The 16,182-nt window shown below is 40.8% G+C and overlaps 1 protein-coding gene across 1 annotated transcript in view; it reads right to left on the bottom strand.

Moving 5' to 3' along the window:
* Positions 1 to 909: 909 nt before the first annotated feature.
* IGF1 (insulin like growth factor 1) overlaps positions 910 to 16,182 on the bottom strand; it is a 56,186-nt gene continuing 40,913 nt past the window's right edge. Inside the window, exons 3-4 of the mRNA XM_075274574.1 lie at positions 3,487 to 3,668; positions 910 to 2,292 (exon numbers count right to left, since the gene is read on the bottom strand). Coding sequence (XP_075130675.1) covers positions 2,233 to 2,292; positions 3,487 to 3,668 — 242 coding nt within the window. The 3' untranslated portion in view covers positions 910 to 2,232. The remainder of the gene's footprint in view (positions 2,293 to 3,486; positions 3,669 to 16,182) is intronic.

Genomic DNA, 16,182 nt, shown 5'->3' with positions numbered 1-16,182 from the left:
TCAATACACAAAAAGTGGTTCTAGTGATGCAATTGCTGATCCATACAGAGTTATTTCAGTAGCATCCATTATTATCATATTGACGGGAAAGACTTGGAAAGCTTTCAACATATCGAGCCACCTGTCTAGGAATAGAACGAATATTCTGTTCTCCTCAACTACCTATTACTGTAACTATGTACTGTATATACATATATCTGTCAATATATATCATATGCAGTGCTGTCCAAATAGGATAAGTATTTCAGCATATCGCTTTTCATATATATATTTGCAGATTTTTATTTTAGGTTCCATTCATTGCTATTATGGGGCGCACAGTGACTAGTGTGTGAGAAATGTCTTTGTTTTATGACTTGCCAGAATGTCTTTAATTTATATGCTTTTCATTTATGGTAGAATTATTAACTTTTAAAATAGTTTTATACTGGTAAGAAAAGCAGACTTTTCCTTTCCCATAAATTGAAAGAACCTCCTCCTCAAGTCACATATGGAATGAGGGTCATGATTCAATGAATTGACGTACATTGACTCAGGGGATTGCCCCTTTTTGACATCTGTTGCACAAATTAAACACAACCAAACTGTTAAATGGTATACAGATTCTTTAGCGGGAGATGACTGAAGCAATCATTTAAATACTATGACAGGACCCTCTTGGAGAAGAACTCTTTACATTTGGTATGAATTAACGGCTATTAACACTTTTTCATTTTGGATACTGAAAAATTGCCTTTCAATCTGTAAAAGGAAGGGAGGGGGGGTTGGAGGGTGAGAGGAGACAAGCATATGTTGTAACTGTGTGGTTTTGGAAGTAGAAACCCTATAATAATGCTGTATGCATGGAAAACTTGAAGGTCAAAATATGATAGACTTTTTGATATGTTAGCACAAAGGATCATTGTTTGCCGCATTCATTTTGTATACTGTAAAAGTAATTTATGTGCTACTCTATTAATAATGGAGTAGACGTTAGGTTAAACCAATATTTATGCCCCTATCAATCATGTCACTTGATGGGATGTAAAGCATTCTGCTTCCTGTATAAGCAAGATTAACACTTCAGGTCATCCCATGAACATGCCCCTTATTCAGCCTGTAATACTGCATCTCCCCTCCAGGGGCGCTGCAGGAAAATTGTCAACAGCTGATCTTCAAACTGAAAAAGGTTATACCTTCCAAGTAGGTAAGAATGACTACTAGACAGTGTGTATATTATCAAGGAAATAGTATATTTAGTAAAGTGAGCCCCACACATCTACTAATATGCTGCACAATGATAAATAATTAGTATATTTTTTTCACATTTCTTTCTTTCAAGTTCAGTCCAAGTAGAAGACTCAATAAAACTGACACTATTGACACTAACATTAAGGCCCCAGTTAGTCCTCAAGAGATGTGTTTGCTTTTACCAGTTAGCATTAGTGGCCAGATCGTTACACAACACTCACTACAACATACCGTAGCACCATTGTACTATTTTACAGCTCTACATACCAAATGATATATGTGCATTAGTGATATACAGATATTGAATGGATTGAGCACAGATGTATATTGGTGGACAATTAACTAGCTTGTTACCTAGAGAGATGGGTGACGTTTATGAGCCTAGACATGTTTACCTGTTACATCATACCATATTTAGCGAAAAGGTGAATGAATCAAGCCATTGTGGAAAGTAAAAACTTGACTCACAATCAACATACGTAAAGATGATGGGATTCATGAACAGAAGGATAGGAATAAAAACATTTTCTGCTACTGAAAAGCTAAACTGTGCAAATACAGAAGGGCAGGCAAACAATGTTATCGGATGCTGGACAATAAACAGCCCATGAAGAGAAGTGCAAATATAAGAAAGAACTCTCTTAGACATGTCGGGGTCATTCTTCCAGCACCCATGGAACATTGGTTAAGTATAGTGCAATTGGAGCCATCAAGAAGGCCATTTATTTTTGGACCTCTAGGGGACACAGGCTATTAATAAAAATCTTGTGCAGGACACGTAAAACAGGTGAAAGATTACACAGTATTAGATTAGCTAAGTGAGTTGTCATGATTCTGTCTGCAATACATAATATTGGAATGTAAATTTGCATTGTACAAAGGAAGAATGCCCATTGATTGAGAGATGTGAAGTCTTTCCCTGTTTTAGCTGATTTTGTTCCATTTCAGTGATGTATCCTGCAGATGGCACATTAGTCTTCAAGACTTTGAGTGGCAATAGCATTATATCCTGAAGCTCCGGCTACCTGTGTTCCCTCTACTCGCATTCTTCAAATGAACTTCCTGTAAGAATATAGAGACACCATATTACTCAAAAACATCACAGATAAGACGCAACATCCAAGACAACATTTCAGCCATTCTTCAACCTAAATGTTAAATCTATATCTCCCAAGGTGTCATAGACAATGGGTTCCTTTTTCCGCTAGCAGAAAAAGGAACACATTGAAGTCAATGGGAGACTTTTTTTTTCAGAGCTGAAATTCCAGAGCAAATTCATCACCATTTTCCTCCGTGTGAATGGACCCTTAGACTTTCCATAATGGAAATATCAGAACAGTGCCCAAGGTGTTTGAGCTATATATAAAGCTTCTATGACTTCAACCATGTAACCTTCCCACTTGCACGTTTATGAAACTTTGTATATTGCTGTTTATCACTGTATAGATCTTTACTTCTATGTCCCCATAGCCAGCGCCGCACCTCCCATGAGGCGACCTGAAGCGAGCGCTTCAGGCGGCGCTATGCCAGGGCCTCAGGGAGGGCGGCATTTTTGCTAAAGTAAGCCAGTCCAGGACAAGCTGCCTCCCCGCACGTTCAGGTAGAGCGCAGGCAGTCTCCGGGCCTGCTCTCTGCCGGCGAACGGCGCTAAGCCACGCCCCCTCCGCTAAGCCCCGCCCCATCCGCTAAGCCATGCCCCCGCTCCGCCCCCTCCCCCGGCGGGGGGGGGGCGGCTTTCTGCACTTCGCCTCGAGCGGCGAAAGGGGCAGGTTCACCCCTGCCCATAGCACATTCTACCACATGTGCCCTGGCACTGTTCAGCCTTGCCATAGGGACATCAAATGAAACAAATTATTCATCCACATTTGTTTTTAAACATATACTATCTATGTAACATACACATATGACTGTTGAGGTCAATGTATTGTCTGGATTGGTCATGTGTCTTGTGTCGGAACATCATCGCTAAAGAACGTCATCGCTAAAGAACGTCATCGCTAAAGAATGTCATCACTAAAAACACCAGGAGACAGGGAAAACAGGGGGTCTGGAAAGCGGTGTCACAGGAGTGAGGGGTATCTGGGAGGTATATGTCCCTTAGTGTGTCTCCTTACAAGATTTTAAAGCTTTTCATGGCATGGACAAGTTCTTTATTAGTCAATTCGACAGTAAGGGGAAGAATTAATCTGAAAATATGCATTTTTTTTTCTATTACAGCCCAATATATTTAATAGGGTTCTTATAATGTGGAATTACCTTCTGGGCTTTTGGCATATCAGTGTGACGCTGGGCACGCACGGACCGCGCTGATTTCACTGGCTTGGCAGGTGCACAGTACATCTCTAACCTCCTTAGATCACAGCTTTGGAAGCAGCACTCATCCACTATCCCTCTGTGATGTGTTCGTCGACTGCTGTATCCATACCCTACTGGTTTACCTGAGGAAGAAATGAATATATGATTAAGCAAGGCAGGACTTTATTTATTAATAATATAAGGGTCTGAAGACTCAAGCACTAAACAATTCCCACTGAAATCAATGGGCTGTCTGAGGAATTTACAAACATGTCTGACTCTCTTTGTAGTGGCTTTCTTCTTTGGCTACAGAAGTGGGTCATGACTAATGGGCCCCTCTCTATTACTGTCTGATAGAAGTGTCAGCAGTGCACACCTTGTATGTGGTACCACAGTAATATCAGACATAACCGATTGACAAATGTGGCAGCATTTATTTAAAAACATGTTTTTCTTATGTACATAGGTAATATTTGTTCTGATGCCAACAGTAGAATTAAACATACAGGAATTGTAAAGAATAGAATTTGCTATACTTATCCAACAGCAGATCAACACAATAAAGAGTTACAGTTGCAGACCGATACAGTTGTGGACTGTCCTGACAATAGTTCCATAATATAATAACAGTTATATTATTTATTCTCTAATTAATGATACTAGAAGAGTACTATTAATGCATTTTCTTAGAATATGAGTCAGACCTTTAGTTATAAATAATACCTGTCACTGACTTGTTGTACCTAGTATTATGGGTGTTCGCATGCATTGCAGCCAAGCCGTGGTCTACCACTAAGTGTCATACTTCATCTGGACATACAACTGGAAACCTCAGAAAGTCCAGGTGAATCCAGTGGTTATGGCAGCTCAGATGCAATGCATATGAACAACCTAATATCAGTATCAGCATTACTAGTAGAAATAATACTGTATGTAAATCCTGCATAATGAATCTACTTTGTTTTATATAGGCCATCAGCTGTGAATTGTTCATAATAAATAATAAAACAAAACTTTTATGCTCCAGTTACTACAACATGAAATGAAATAACTAATAACGTAGCACTTTTGATGACTTAAGTGACATATAACTGAATGTTTTTTTACTATGCTTGTAACCTTGCGGTACCATTTAACATCTGCATAGGCTATAATTTATACATGTGTGACACTTGACTACTATCACCTACAGTGACATACTGACAGAGAAGCCATATACAGTAGTGTGTGACAGCAAGCAAGGTCATTTATGAATTATGAAATATTCAGCACCACCACTCCTGAACCAATGCTACATGTCTCTAAAGGGGTTTGCCATGGAATCTTGGATAATGTGGAATTGTCCAGGGTCTTCCAGGTATTGTACATTACATTTGGAGTATTGGCAAAATCAGCCCCCAAAGTGTCCAACAAGATTGAAAAAAACAGAAATAGTGCCACTCTCGTCTATGAACTATGTATGATTTTTTGGCTCAATTTATATGAATGGAGCTGAGGTACAATACCAGACAAAGCCCATGTACAAGAGTGGATAGCAGAGCCTGCTGTCTGACTTGCTGCTCCATTCAATTTGGGTTTCAAAACTCTCCATGGACCTTTGAATTGGAGGTTAACTCATTTTGACTGGAATACCCCTTTAACTCCTAAATAGGTATGTGTCTGTGCTGTCTTTAGCTGTTAGCTTGGAAGGAGGATACAACCTGAGGATGTTTAGCTGGCTGCTAGCCAATAGATGGCACCGACTGTCAGAATCTTGGTGTAGTTTGCAATTCTACTACCAGTGGCTGCTGTTTGTCACTCTGAACTATTGTGTTGCACTTCCACTCCTCACCACTGGAGGCTGCTTTGTTCATTCTAGGAATTGCCTTTACATAGATGAGCGATCTGTACCAATGTGAAGCCATCTTGTTTTCGGTTTGGGCCTATTTATACCTATGAGGCAGTACAACGTTTGCTCGAGTATTGTGACTTGTTGCATTCTCCTGCTCCTCAGAACTGTCTTTCCCATCTGTTTCTACTGTTTGCTGTATTACCCTTGCGATCTTCACTTCATTCTGCACCCCAGACTAATACTCCTCAATACCTATCTGTTCCTGGTTTATTTAATCTGGCCACTAGATTCCACATATCGGTAACGTAACACCGACTATATCACCACTGGCAATAGGTACATGCAGGAGATGGTGTACAGGCAGCAAGGAACACAAGCAGAGGAACTCCCAGTAAGGCCAGCTGTGGTTGGCTTGTATGGAGAGCCCAGTAATGGCAGGAGAATAGAAGAAGGCAAGCTCACCTCAGCTGTAGCATTCAAGTAAGATTATCTGGTTGTCTGTGTCCATCAGTACCTGCACATTACAGATGCAACCAAGACTATCACCCTTGCAATGATGCTCACTAACAAAGCAAGAATGGGGAGTATTATGATAATTAGGATATCACTATGTGTGTCAATAATATCTAACCACTACTACGGTATAGATTATTACTCATTACCTGTCTTGTAGCATGATGCTAAGATGGTGCAGAAATTCTGCCAGCAGGTTCATACAGTGTTCAAGGTGTTAGCCTTCATGGTGGATCTACTGTGTTGACATACTGATATGTTACCGATGACTATGTGTATGTGTCACAGTGGTGTGTGTCCTTCAAGAACTGCCAGCAACTGTTTGCTATCCACAGGAGGCTGTGACTCAACTTAGCTCTGACCTGATAAATGTTTCAAAAATGTATACAATCTGCATCTAGGAAAAATTCTTCCAATATATGAACGTAGTCCAGGCAGATTCAATATCGGCACCTCATAGAAGTCCCAGACAAAACAGTAAGTTTATGACATCAGGTCAGTAACAGGTCACGTTTAAAGGATATCCAAGCTAAAGAATAGATGACTCACTCATTGGCCGGGGAGTTTTATTCAATGAACAGATGTTCACTTAAGAGACAACTTTGTAACCTAAAAGCCATCTTCTTAGAATATGCGCTATGTATAGTGCACATTTTTCATTGCTCCCTATTTAACTTTTTTTTTTTGGCTTCTTAAAAGAAGCAGACATCTCAATTCTAATGTAGGTAGCCAAGTCGTGTGTATACTTAACTCAATATTCCACTACTCCGAAAGCTAAGATCAAGGGTGCATGATGCAAAATCTGTAAGGGTGGGTTCACATTACCGTTGCAAGTCTGTTATGGTAGGGTCTGTTAAAAATAAATTGGAAGCCTATCATAACAGATGGTAAATGGATGCTAATGGATGTAAATGTGTCCTTTCTTTTTAAACAGATCCGTTAACATATAGTAAAAACAGACAACAATCCATCTGTTAAAACGCCTGTTAATGTCGGTCAGACAAAAACACAAATAATGGATATTACAATGAATGACAATTTATTATCAACTATCACCTATTCGTTACCTATAGATATCAATGTACAAAACTGACGGACACTTCACATCCATCATAAGTCCATTATTTTGAAGGAAGCCAAAAGTTCTGCACTCCTTGTTATTTGGTACAACAAAATAATGGACCTATGCTATATATGGCAAATTTGAATGCAAACTGACTATATTAAAAATCACATTCAATGCCATGGAATTTTTAACAAATTTTTGATGTCCATTGTTAACATTCTCAGATGGATGTTAACAATGCACACAGACAATAGTAGTTTTAATTCCCCCTAACATGGCCCTTGTAACCTGTACCACTGGACGCTATGACCTGTGAATGCCTCATGTACCATGGGACACTATGACTTATAAAGCCGCAGGACCCAGGCCCTGGATGCAACTTCGTTGTGGAACCCCTTATGACTATACCCACAAACTGGTAAATCTGATTATTTCCATTTCTACAGTAGTGTTCTCCTGATCTACATCTTCCTGGACACATGCCAAGAGTTGATTAGGAAGATGGGAGATTGGTCTTAATTCCAATAAGCTTAGTATTTTAGTGAAGTTCTACAATTCTTAAAACGCCAAATCCATGTTGGTCCATGATACAGAAATCAAATCATGACAAAATAACACCATGGACACAAAATACAGAGACATAATTCCAGTTTATAATAATAGTATAAGAGAGTTAGGCTACTAAAAGTATATTAATAGTTAATAGTTGAAGATAAAATTATCTATTTTTCTATTTTATAGTTTGTATAACAATGGCAGGGATTTCCTTATGCTGTCCTACTTGTGACCACCAAGTCGCTGGTATGTTCTTAGATGCACTCCCTTCGAGACAAAGACAATAATCACAACCTGGCATCAACCTCCCTGGCATCCTTACATCAGTCATCCAAAGCAAAGTGAGCAGGACACAAGAGAGTTGTATTAGGGAGGTCGCCTATTGAAGTGTATAACTGGAGAAAAATTCTGCTCTAGAGGGCGAGAGCCTCACAAGCACAGTATTATTTTCTAGACCAGGTCAGATTCCAGGGTAGAACGTGAGATCAACAGCCAAGAAATTTTCATTGGCAACAGAAATGCTTTGTATGACAAAATCACTTTTCTAGGAAACCGTCTAAATTTTTCAAGGTCTGAGAGATAAGATAATTAGATAGCGATTTTTGCTTAGTTTACATTTTATTTTTAAACTGTGAACTGTCTGTAGTGTCACTGTATAGTCTCAGCCCATGTCTATGACTTTAATATAGTAGATATTATGTTACTAGAATTATATCATCATATCATACAGGATTTACAGCATAACCTCATATTTGATCTTAGAAGGAGGAATTGATACTCAAGTACTGTTTTATTTTCTAGGAACACAATATTGATAACCTATCATTAGAAATGGAAATTTCTATTAGATCAGTGGGGTCGCAAATCTTGACACCCCTATCAATCACCTGTTTAAAGGGATTGCGGAAGTCGGCCAATCATGCTATCTTTTCATTGTTTATATTGATCTGTCTACCTGCACTATGTTTACTTATATTGTATTGCAGATTTGTCCTATACACTTGAATAGGACCAAGCATTAGTACCCTGCACCATGTGTGCAAAAGAAAAGAAGACAGTGCAGCTGATAATGTTACTTCTAAAATTGAACCAATTTGTCCAATAGGTGTGCAAAACATGCAAGAATAGTGTCGTAGAAAGAAACTAAGACAATTCTAAGTGCACCAGATATCTGAAAAGCTGTGAGGTTTTTTTTTACAAAAGAGGTGCAATTCTCGCGAACTACCTTCTCCAAATTATTCTGCACACACTATACCATCAGATCTAAATGTGGGCCAGTTATTTCTGGGTTAACTTTCTCTTCTTTCAAGGTTAGCGCAGTCACGTTTGTCTGTGTTGTAATTGTATATGAAATACACAAGAATCTGTGTTTGGCATGAACTGTACACATGAGTGCCAATAACCTTGTTAGAACAGCCCCTTTGTCCTTGTCATGCTTGTAGGTAGTAACAAGAGGGGTTTATCTAGGGATATCAGTTATTCAGAAGTAAAAGTTGATCTAGCACCATATTGTTATGTTTTATATCTGAGCAGTGGTGGTTTCGTCGTGGCTTTTTATTGTTTCCTGCATAATGTGTTAACAAGTTCTGCTCCAGTGATTCCCGGCCGCTTCCTTACCTAACCAAAGCTGCTTATACTTGTATTTTATGGATTAATATGCATCAATGTATACATGTTCCATCAATCATAGGTATCGTCATTGTTATTCTAGATCTGCTCTCCTCTTTCTTATTATTTCTCTATCTGCTTTATTATTTTATCAGTCTATTATGTGTATAAAGCACAGCCTACAACTTTGGGGCCCACATCTATAAAAGTGTACTTTAGTATACCCGCTCGGTGTCTTTCCTGTTTTTGCTTTTTGAGATATCCTTTAGAATACTGATATCTTGCTTTGTGGCAGATGGACCATGGTCTCCCTATTGCACCAGCGCCTATAGTTACATTATTCTAACACACAATGTAAGTGTATTGAATTGTTCAAGTTGCTAAAGCAAAAATAGTACAAATTGCTCCAAATGATGGGGGCTTTGTGGCATAGTATATTTTAAACAATTCACTAGGTTTATGGACATTTTTCACTCTCTTATACCACTTCATGGCTGGTGTACAATCGTACCAATATGTTTTACCCAAAAATGGTTCTTTACTGATAATGGCGCAAGGCTCCTTTTTTGTGACCCCAACCTTAGCCCAGGACTGAAACAAAATCCAGTATTCTGCAGCAGTTTACAGTTTGAGAATTGAACTGCGGTATTATTTGGATGCTGAATAGGGCACTATATGGTGGAATTGCAGGATGTGAGTAGAAATACTGGCATTATTTGGGCTCTACATAATAGTATTATTTATGCAGAAATTACAAGGAACAAAAATTAGGAAAAAAGTGCGCTAAAGTATAACTTTTAATAATAATGATTAAAAGCTCATTAATAGAGATGAGCGAACAGTGTTCTATCGAACACATGTTCGATCGGATATCAGGGTGTTCGCCATGTTCGAATCGAATCGAACACCGCGTGGTAAAGTGCGCCAAAATTCGATTCCCCTCCCACCTTCCCTGGCGCCTTTTTTGCACCAATAACAGCGCAGGGGAGGTGGGACAGGAACTACGACACTGGGGGCATTGAAAAAAATTGGAAAAATTCATTGGCTGCCGAAATCAGGTGACCTCCATTTTAGACGAATAGTGGATTTCAAATCCGGGTCATATGAGAATGTGAACTTTGTGACTATGAGACAGGGATAGCTGTACAGGCAGGGATAGCTAGGGATAACCTTTATTTAGGGGGGAATGTTATTAAAAATAACTTTTTGGGGCTCTATCGGGTGTGTAATTGTGATTTTTGTGAGATAAACTTTTTCCCATAGGGATGCATTGGCCAGCGCTGATTGGCCGAATTCCGTACTCTGGCCAATCAGTGCTGGCCAATGCATTCTATTAGCTTGATGAAGCAGAGTGTGCACAAGGGTTCAAGTGCACCCTCGGCTCTGATGTAGCAGAGCTGAGGCTGCACAAGGGTTCAAGCGCACCCTCGGCTCTGATGTAGGAGAGCCGAGGGTGCACTTGAACCCTTGTGCACCCTCGGCTCTGCTACATCAGAGCCGAGGGTGCGCTTGAACCCTTGTGCACACTCTGCTTCATCAAGCTAATAGAATGCATTGGCCAGCGCTGATTGGCCAATGCATTCTATTAGCCCGATGAAGTAGAGCTGAATGTGTGTGCTAAGCACACACATTCAGCTCTACTTCATCGGGCTAATAGAATGCATTGGCCAGCGCTGATTGGCCAGAGTACGGAATTCGGCCAATCAGCGCTGGCTCTGCTGGAGGAGGCGGAGTCTAAGATCGCTCCACACCAGTCTCCATTCAGGTCCGACCTTAGACTCCGCCTCCTCCAGCAGAGCCAGCGCTGATTGGCCGAATTCCGTACTCTGGCCAATCAGCACTGGCTAATGCATTGTATTGGCGTGATGAAGCAGTGCTGAATGTGTGTGCTTAGCACACACATTCAGCTCTACTTCATCGGGCTAATAGAATGCATTGGCCAGCGCTGATTGGCCAGAGTACGGAATTCGGCCAATCAGCGCTGGCTCTGCTGGAGGAGGCGGAGTCTAAGATCGCTCCACACCAGTCTCCATTCAGGTCCGACCTTAGACTCCGCCTCCTCCAGCAGAGCCAGCGCTGATTGGCCGAATTCCGTACTCTGGCCAATCAGCACTGGCTAATGCATTGTATTGGCGTGATGAAGCAGTGCTGAATGTGTGTGCTTAGCACACACATTCAGCTCTACTTCATCGGGCTAATAGAATGCATTGGCCAGCGCTGATTGGCCAATGCATTCTATTAGCCCGATGAAGTAGAGCTGAATGTGTGTGCTAAGCACACACATTCAGCTCTACTTCATCGGGCTAATAGAATGCATTGGCCAGCGCTGATTGGCCAGAGTACAGAATTCGGCCAATCAGCGCTGGCTCTGCTGGAGGAGGCGGAGTCTAAGATCGCTCCACACCAGTCTCCATTCAGGTCCGACCTTAGACTCCGCCTCCTCCAGCAGAGCCAGCGCTGATTGGCCGAATTCCGTACTCTGGCCAATCAGCACTGGCTAATGCATTGTATTGGCGTGATGAAGCAGTGCTGAATGTGTGTGCTTAACACACACATTCAGCTCTACTTCATCGGGCTAATAGAATGCATTGGCCAATCAGCGCTGGCCAATGCATTCTATTAGCGTGAACTGAGTTTGCACAGGGGTTCTAGTGCACCCTCGGCTCTGCTACATCAGATTGCTACATCTGATGTAGCAGTGCCGAGTGTGCATCAGATGTGTAGTTGAGCAAAACTGACTCAGCACTGCTAAGTCTCTGCATTCGCATAGGAATGCATTGGCCAGCCTTCGGCCAATCAGCGCTGGCTCTGCCGGAGGAGGCGGAGTTTAAGGTCGGACCTGAATGGAGACTGGTGTGGAGCGATCTTAGACTCCGCCTCCTCCAGCAGAGCCAGCGCTGATTGGTCGAGTTCCGTACTCTGGCCAATCAGCACTGGCCAATGCATTTCTATGGGGAAAAGTTAGCTTGCGAAAATCGCAAACTGACAGGGATTTCCATGAAATAAAGTGACTTTTATGCCCCCAGACATGCTTCCCCTGCTGTCCCAGTGTCATTCCAGGGTGTTGGTATCATTTCCTGGGGTGTCATAGTGGACTTGGTGACCCTCCAGACACGAATTTGGGTTTCCCCCTTAACGAGTTTATGTTCCCCATAGACTATAATGGGGTTCGAAACCCATTCGAACACTCGAACAGTGAGCGGCTGTTCGAATCGAATTTCGAACCTCGAACATTTTAGTGTTCGCTCATCTCTACTCATTAACCATGTGCTAAAATGGTAGAAAATAAATAAATAAATAAATGGGCTATTTAGAATGTGTGGCTATCTATTGAACTGTGACATTTGGTGAATGTCCCGGTGTAGACCCTATATACATGAGCGGTCTCCCTAGCAATTCTGCCTGGCTAGTTGCTACTCTTGTAGAGCCATTCAATAAGGGCCGACCCTCTTCTTTGTCTAAAACACCACGGACAAAACACACACCTATACTGAGCCCGCAACTCACGGACCCAGCACTGAAACAGTCAAATTATAGCCAGGATAATGGTTGGCTGGCTAGTATGCACACACACATCCACACTAACAACACACTCGGCCACTATAAGCCGCCTGACGCGTTTCTCCGGTAAAACTGCCGATTCATCAGAGGCAACTAAACTTATAATATGGCCTAAACGGTGTTACCCGTTTCATGGGTTGACACCAGACTAGCAAGTACGCTCTATGTGTCATGAGCGCCACTTCATGGCTGGTATACAATCTTAGCAATATGTTTTACCCAAAAATGGTTCTTTATTGATCATGGCGCAGGGCTCCCTTTTTGTGACCTCAACCTTCCCCAGGACAGAAACAAAAATCCAGTATTCTGCAGCAGTTTATAGTAGTCTTATTTGGGAATTGAACTGCGGTATTATTTGGATGCTGAATAGGGCACTATATGGTGGAATTGCAGTATGTGGGCTAGAAATACTGGCATTATTTGGACTCTACAGAATAGTATTATTTATGCTGAAATGACAAGGAAAACTGTAAAAAAAATGGAAATACCTTCTTAGGGTATGCCCTTGTGTACATTTCGCGCGGCTAGCTGCGACAGGATGCCGATGCAGCATCGGCATTTCATTGTGGCATTCTGCTCCTGATTAGGCCCTAATGAATGAGCCTAAACAGGAGCGTGTCTCAAGCCGCGGACGCCGTGGCTGAATCAGCCTCAGAATCCGTAGCAAGATAGGCCATCTCACTTCTTTTTTCTGCTAGCGACAAAAAAAGCGAGCGACTCCCGTTGAAGTCAATGGGAGCCTTTTTTGCAAGTGGATTTTGAGGCGGATTCCACCTCAAAATCCGCCTGCAAAAAATCTCCATGTGAACTAGCCCTTAGCTTAGTTCCAATATTATCTACAAACTTTTCTGTTCAAGTTAAAGAAAGAAAAAAATCTAAGTTTACCACTTGTCGTTAGAGCTTTTGGATGACATTTATGACTGAATATTAAATTCTACTTACTAAATCTCCCCATAATTAATGTTATTAGCAGAAATACAACTTTGCTCATCTATAAGAAATCATCATTGTTGATAGACTTCACCATTGGTTATATGTTCTGTAAGGAACGTCCATAGGCTTCAGTCATGTCCCCGTTTGTGACAGTGACAACAGTTATGTGGATTTGCGACCTCATTCCTGTGTCATTTCTATCATTACGTGCGCTGGGAAAATAGTCTTAGCTTAATGAGAATACAGTGTATATGGATCTAAGGTTTTATGATGGATAAAGAACAGATTTCCTTTTGAAAACAAAGTTTATTCGGTCTGAACAGTCACTGGCATTATTATAGGTTGTAATTGTTAAATGCATTAAGTAAACCTGAAAGCAATCTAATGGAGAATGCAGAAGACTGCTTATTTTCACAATGAATTTTTGACAGCTCCATCATTCTAATATAGTTATAATAACAAGATATTAACCACATGAGCATGTTACGTAGCTGTTCCTACTGTTAAACAGGATTTGTGGATGGTATAATAGAGAATATTAGTCTTTATAGACATAGTGATTAATGAAATTTCATTTACAGTTCCTGTAGCCATTAGTGGAAGTTACTGCCAACGAAGCCACAATGTGATTTCCTTTAACAAGGCTTGACTTATCGACTTATCACTCAAGTCTATGTAGAATGCCTAATTCATGTAGAAATTCAGCAATGTTAGTTCCCAGCTCTCATTATATAATAAGATTAATATTCATGTTGTGTAATAATATTTATTGACAGATTTTAAGGTGTTATATACTTTATTTGTCACTAGATATAGGCGAATCTCTCAATATTCGTTTCAGGTTTGGGTGGCGTATGACATTCAGCGTGCCATTGTAACCAATGGGGATCAATCGCAGGCCTCAATGGTGACCCTGGATGTATGACATCACCCGGAGAGCGCCGGACGCTGTGAGATGGTCCAAAGAAGTGAAGTAAGGTGAGAGTTTTTGAAGTCTTAGAATATGTAAGGTAATACGCAATCCCGTAAAATCCCATTGTTCACAATGCATTTTATGGCTAGCCAGAGTGGGAAAGACTATAGATGGGGAACAGGGACTGAGTCATCAGCTGACCACTACAGCTAAATTGCAGAGGTGGTCTGTAACCTTGACAACAACTTTAAACTCTGAGGAGACATAATGACTAGAGTTGAGCGAGTACTATTCGAAATGGCAGTTTCGAATAGCACGCACTCATAGGAATGAATGGACGCAGCCTTCTGCATGCTGGCTGGCTCCATTCATTGCTATGGGTGCGTGCTATTCGAAACTGCCGTTTCAAATAGCACTCGCTCATCTCTAATAATGACCAGTGTCTGCCAAATGGAGCAAGATCAATAAAGCAATGTATTGGGTAAAACATTTCAGTCAGCTTAAGCTACAAGTTTAAATATGATATAACAAGCATGTACTGGTGAGTTTTGGTTTGGGGGACAGTGTACGGTAGAGATGAGCAAATAGTATTCAAAACTCTAGTTTCGAATACCTTCCTCCATAGGAATGAATGGCATTGCCGGCACGCAACCAGCACCGGTGGCCGGTCGCTTAACCCCTCAGCGTTCGGCCGTGTCCTTTCATTCCTATAGGAGCGAGGTATTCGAAACTAGAGTTTTGAATACTATTCGCTCATCTCTAGTGTACAGTCATAGTCTATATGTTGCCATTGCCCTGGCTCTCATTGCTTGACATATATTTTTCTTCATGCCAAACATCCTTAGCAATTACTTTAGCAGCTACAATTCCAGCTATCAAGATACTTAAACACTTGGAAAATTAAGTTTTCAAAAGTAGGTAAGATGCTGCTTCTTTCACCTTAGATATATCAAGTCAAGATTTAACCAAAGCAGAGGGGCTTGTTGGTGGTCCAATGGCACAGAGAACCCAGGGCAAACACCGGCCTAGCTATACTTCTGAATAAACTATGAGGCCTTATGTGGATATATCCTATGAGATTATTTGCATACTTGTTTAGGAGACAAAAGGGTGATTTAGAATTGCTACTTGATGTATGGTAAGTGTGGTAAGTATAGCATTGACTTTAATGACCACCATCACTGTAGCAGCTCTGCTCTTTTGAGTCCATGGCTGATATCTTATATCACATACAGCTCCGTTGCTACCTCATGGCTTCCATTTTTAACAGTCGTGACTGGTATGAAATGTTTTTAAATGGGTTTTAATTTCAACTAATCCAGAAGTTTTAGTGTTTTTACACCAAGCATAGCTCTGCAAACTCTGCTAAAGCACTTCACTGAAACACTATAGCCTTGTGAACAGAACCATAGATTTGGACTTCAGAAAAGCCATAAATACTTAAAGGGGTTATCCAGTTTCTAACATTAATGGCCTATACTTAAGTGCCCCTTAGATCTAATATTGATGGCCTATCAATTTTAGAAACCAGATAATCCCTTTAAGAGCATCTTTATGATCACAGAGTTATCTAAGATAAATTACTTCAGATAATCTCTATCAGACCAGTGACAGATATGCATACATACAACACTGTCACACACATTCACATTACTTTTCTATTAAGCAGAGCAAAAA

The sequence above is a fragment of the Leptodactylus fuscus genome, chromosome 5 (assembly GCF_031893055.1).
Source record: "Leptodactylus fuscus isolate aLepFus1 chromosome 5, aLepFus1.hap2, whole genome shotgun sequence".
In the NCBI taxonomy this organism is placed as follows: domain Eukaryota; kingdom Metazoa; phylum Chordata; class Amphibia; order Anura; family Leptodactylidae; genus Leptodactylus; species Leptodactylus fuscus.
This window is presented reverse-complemented; position numbering and strand designations above follow the sequence as displayed.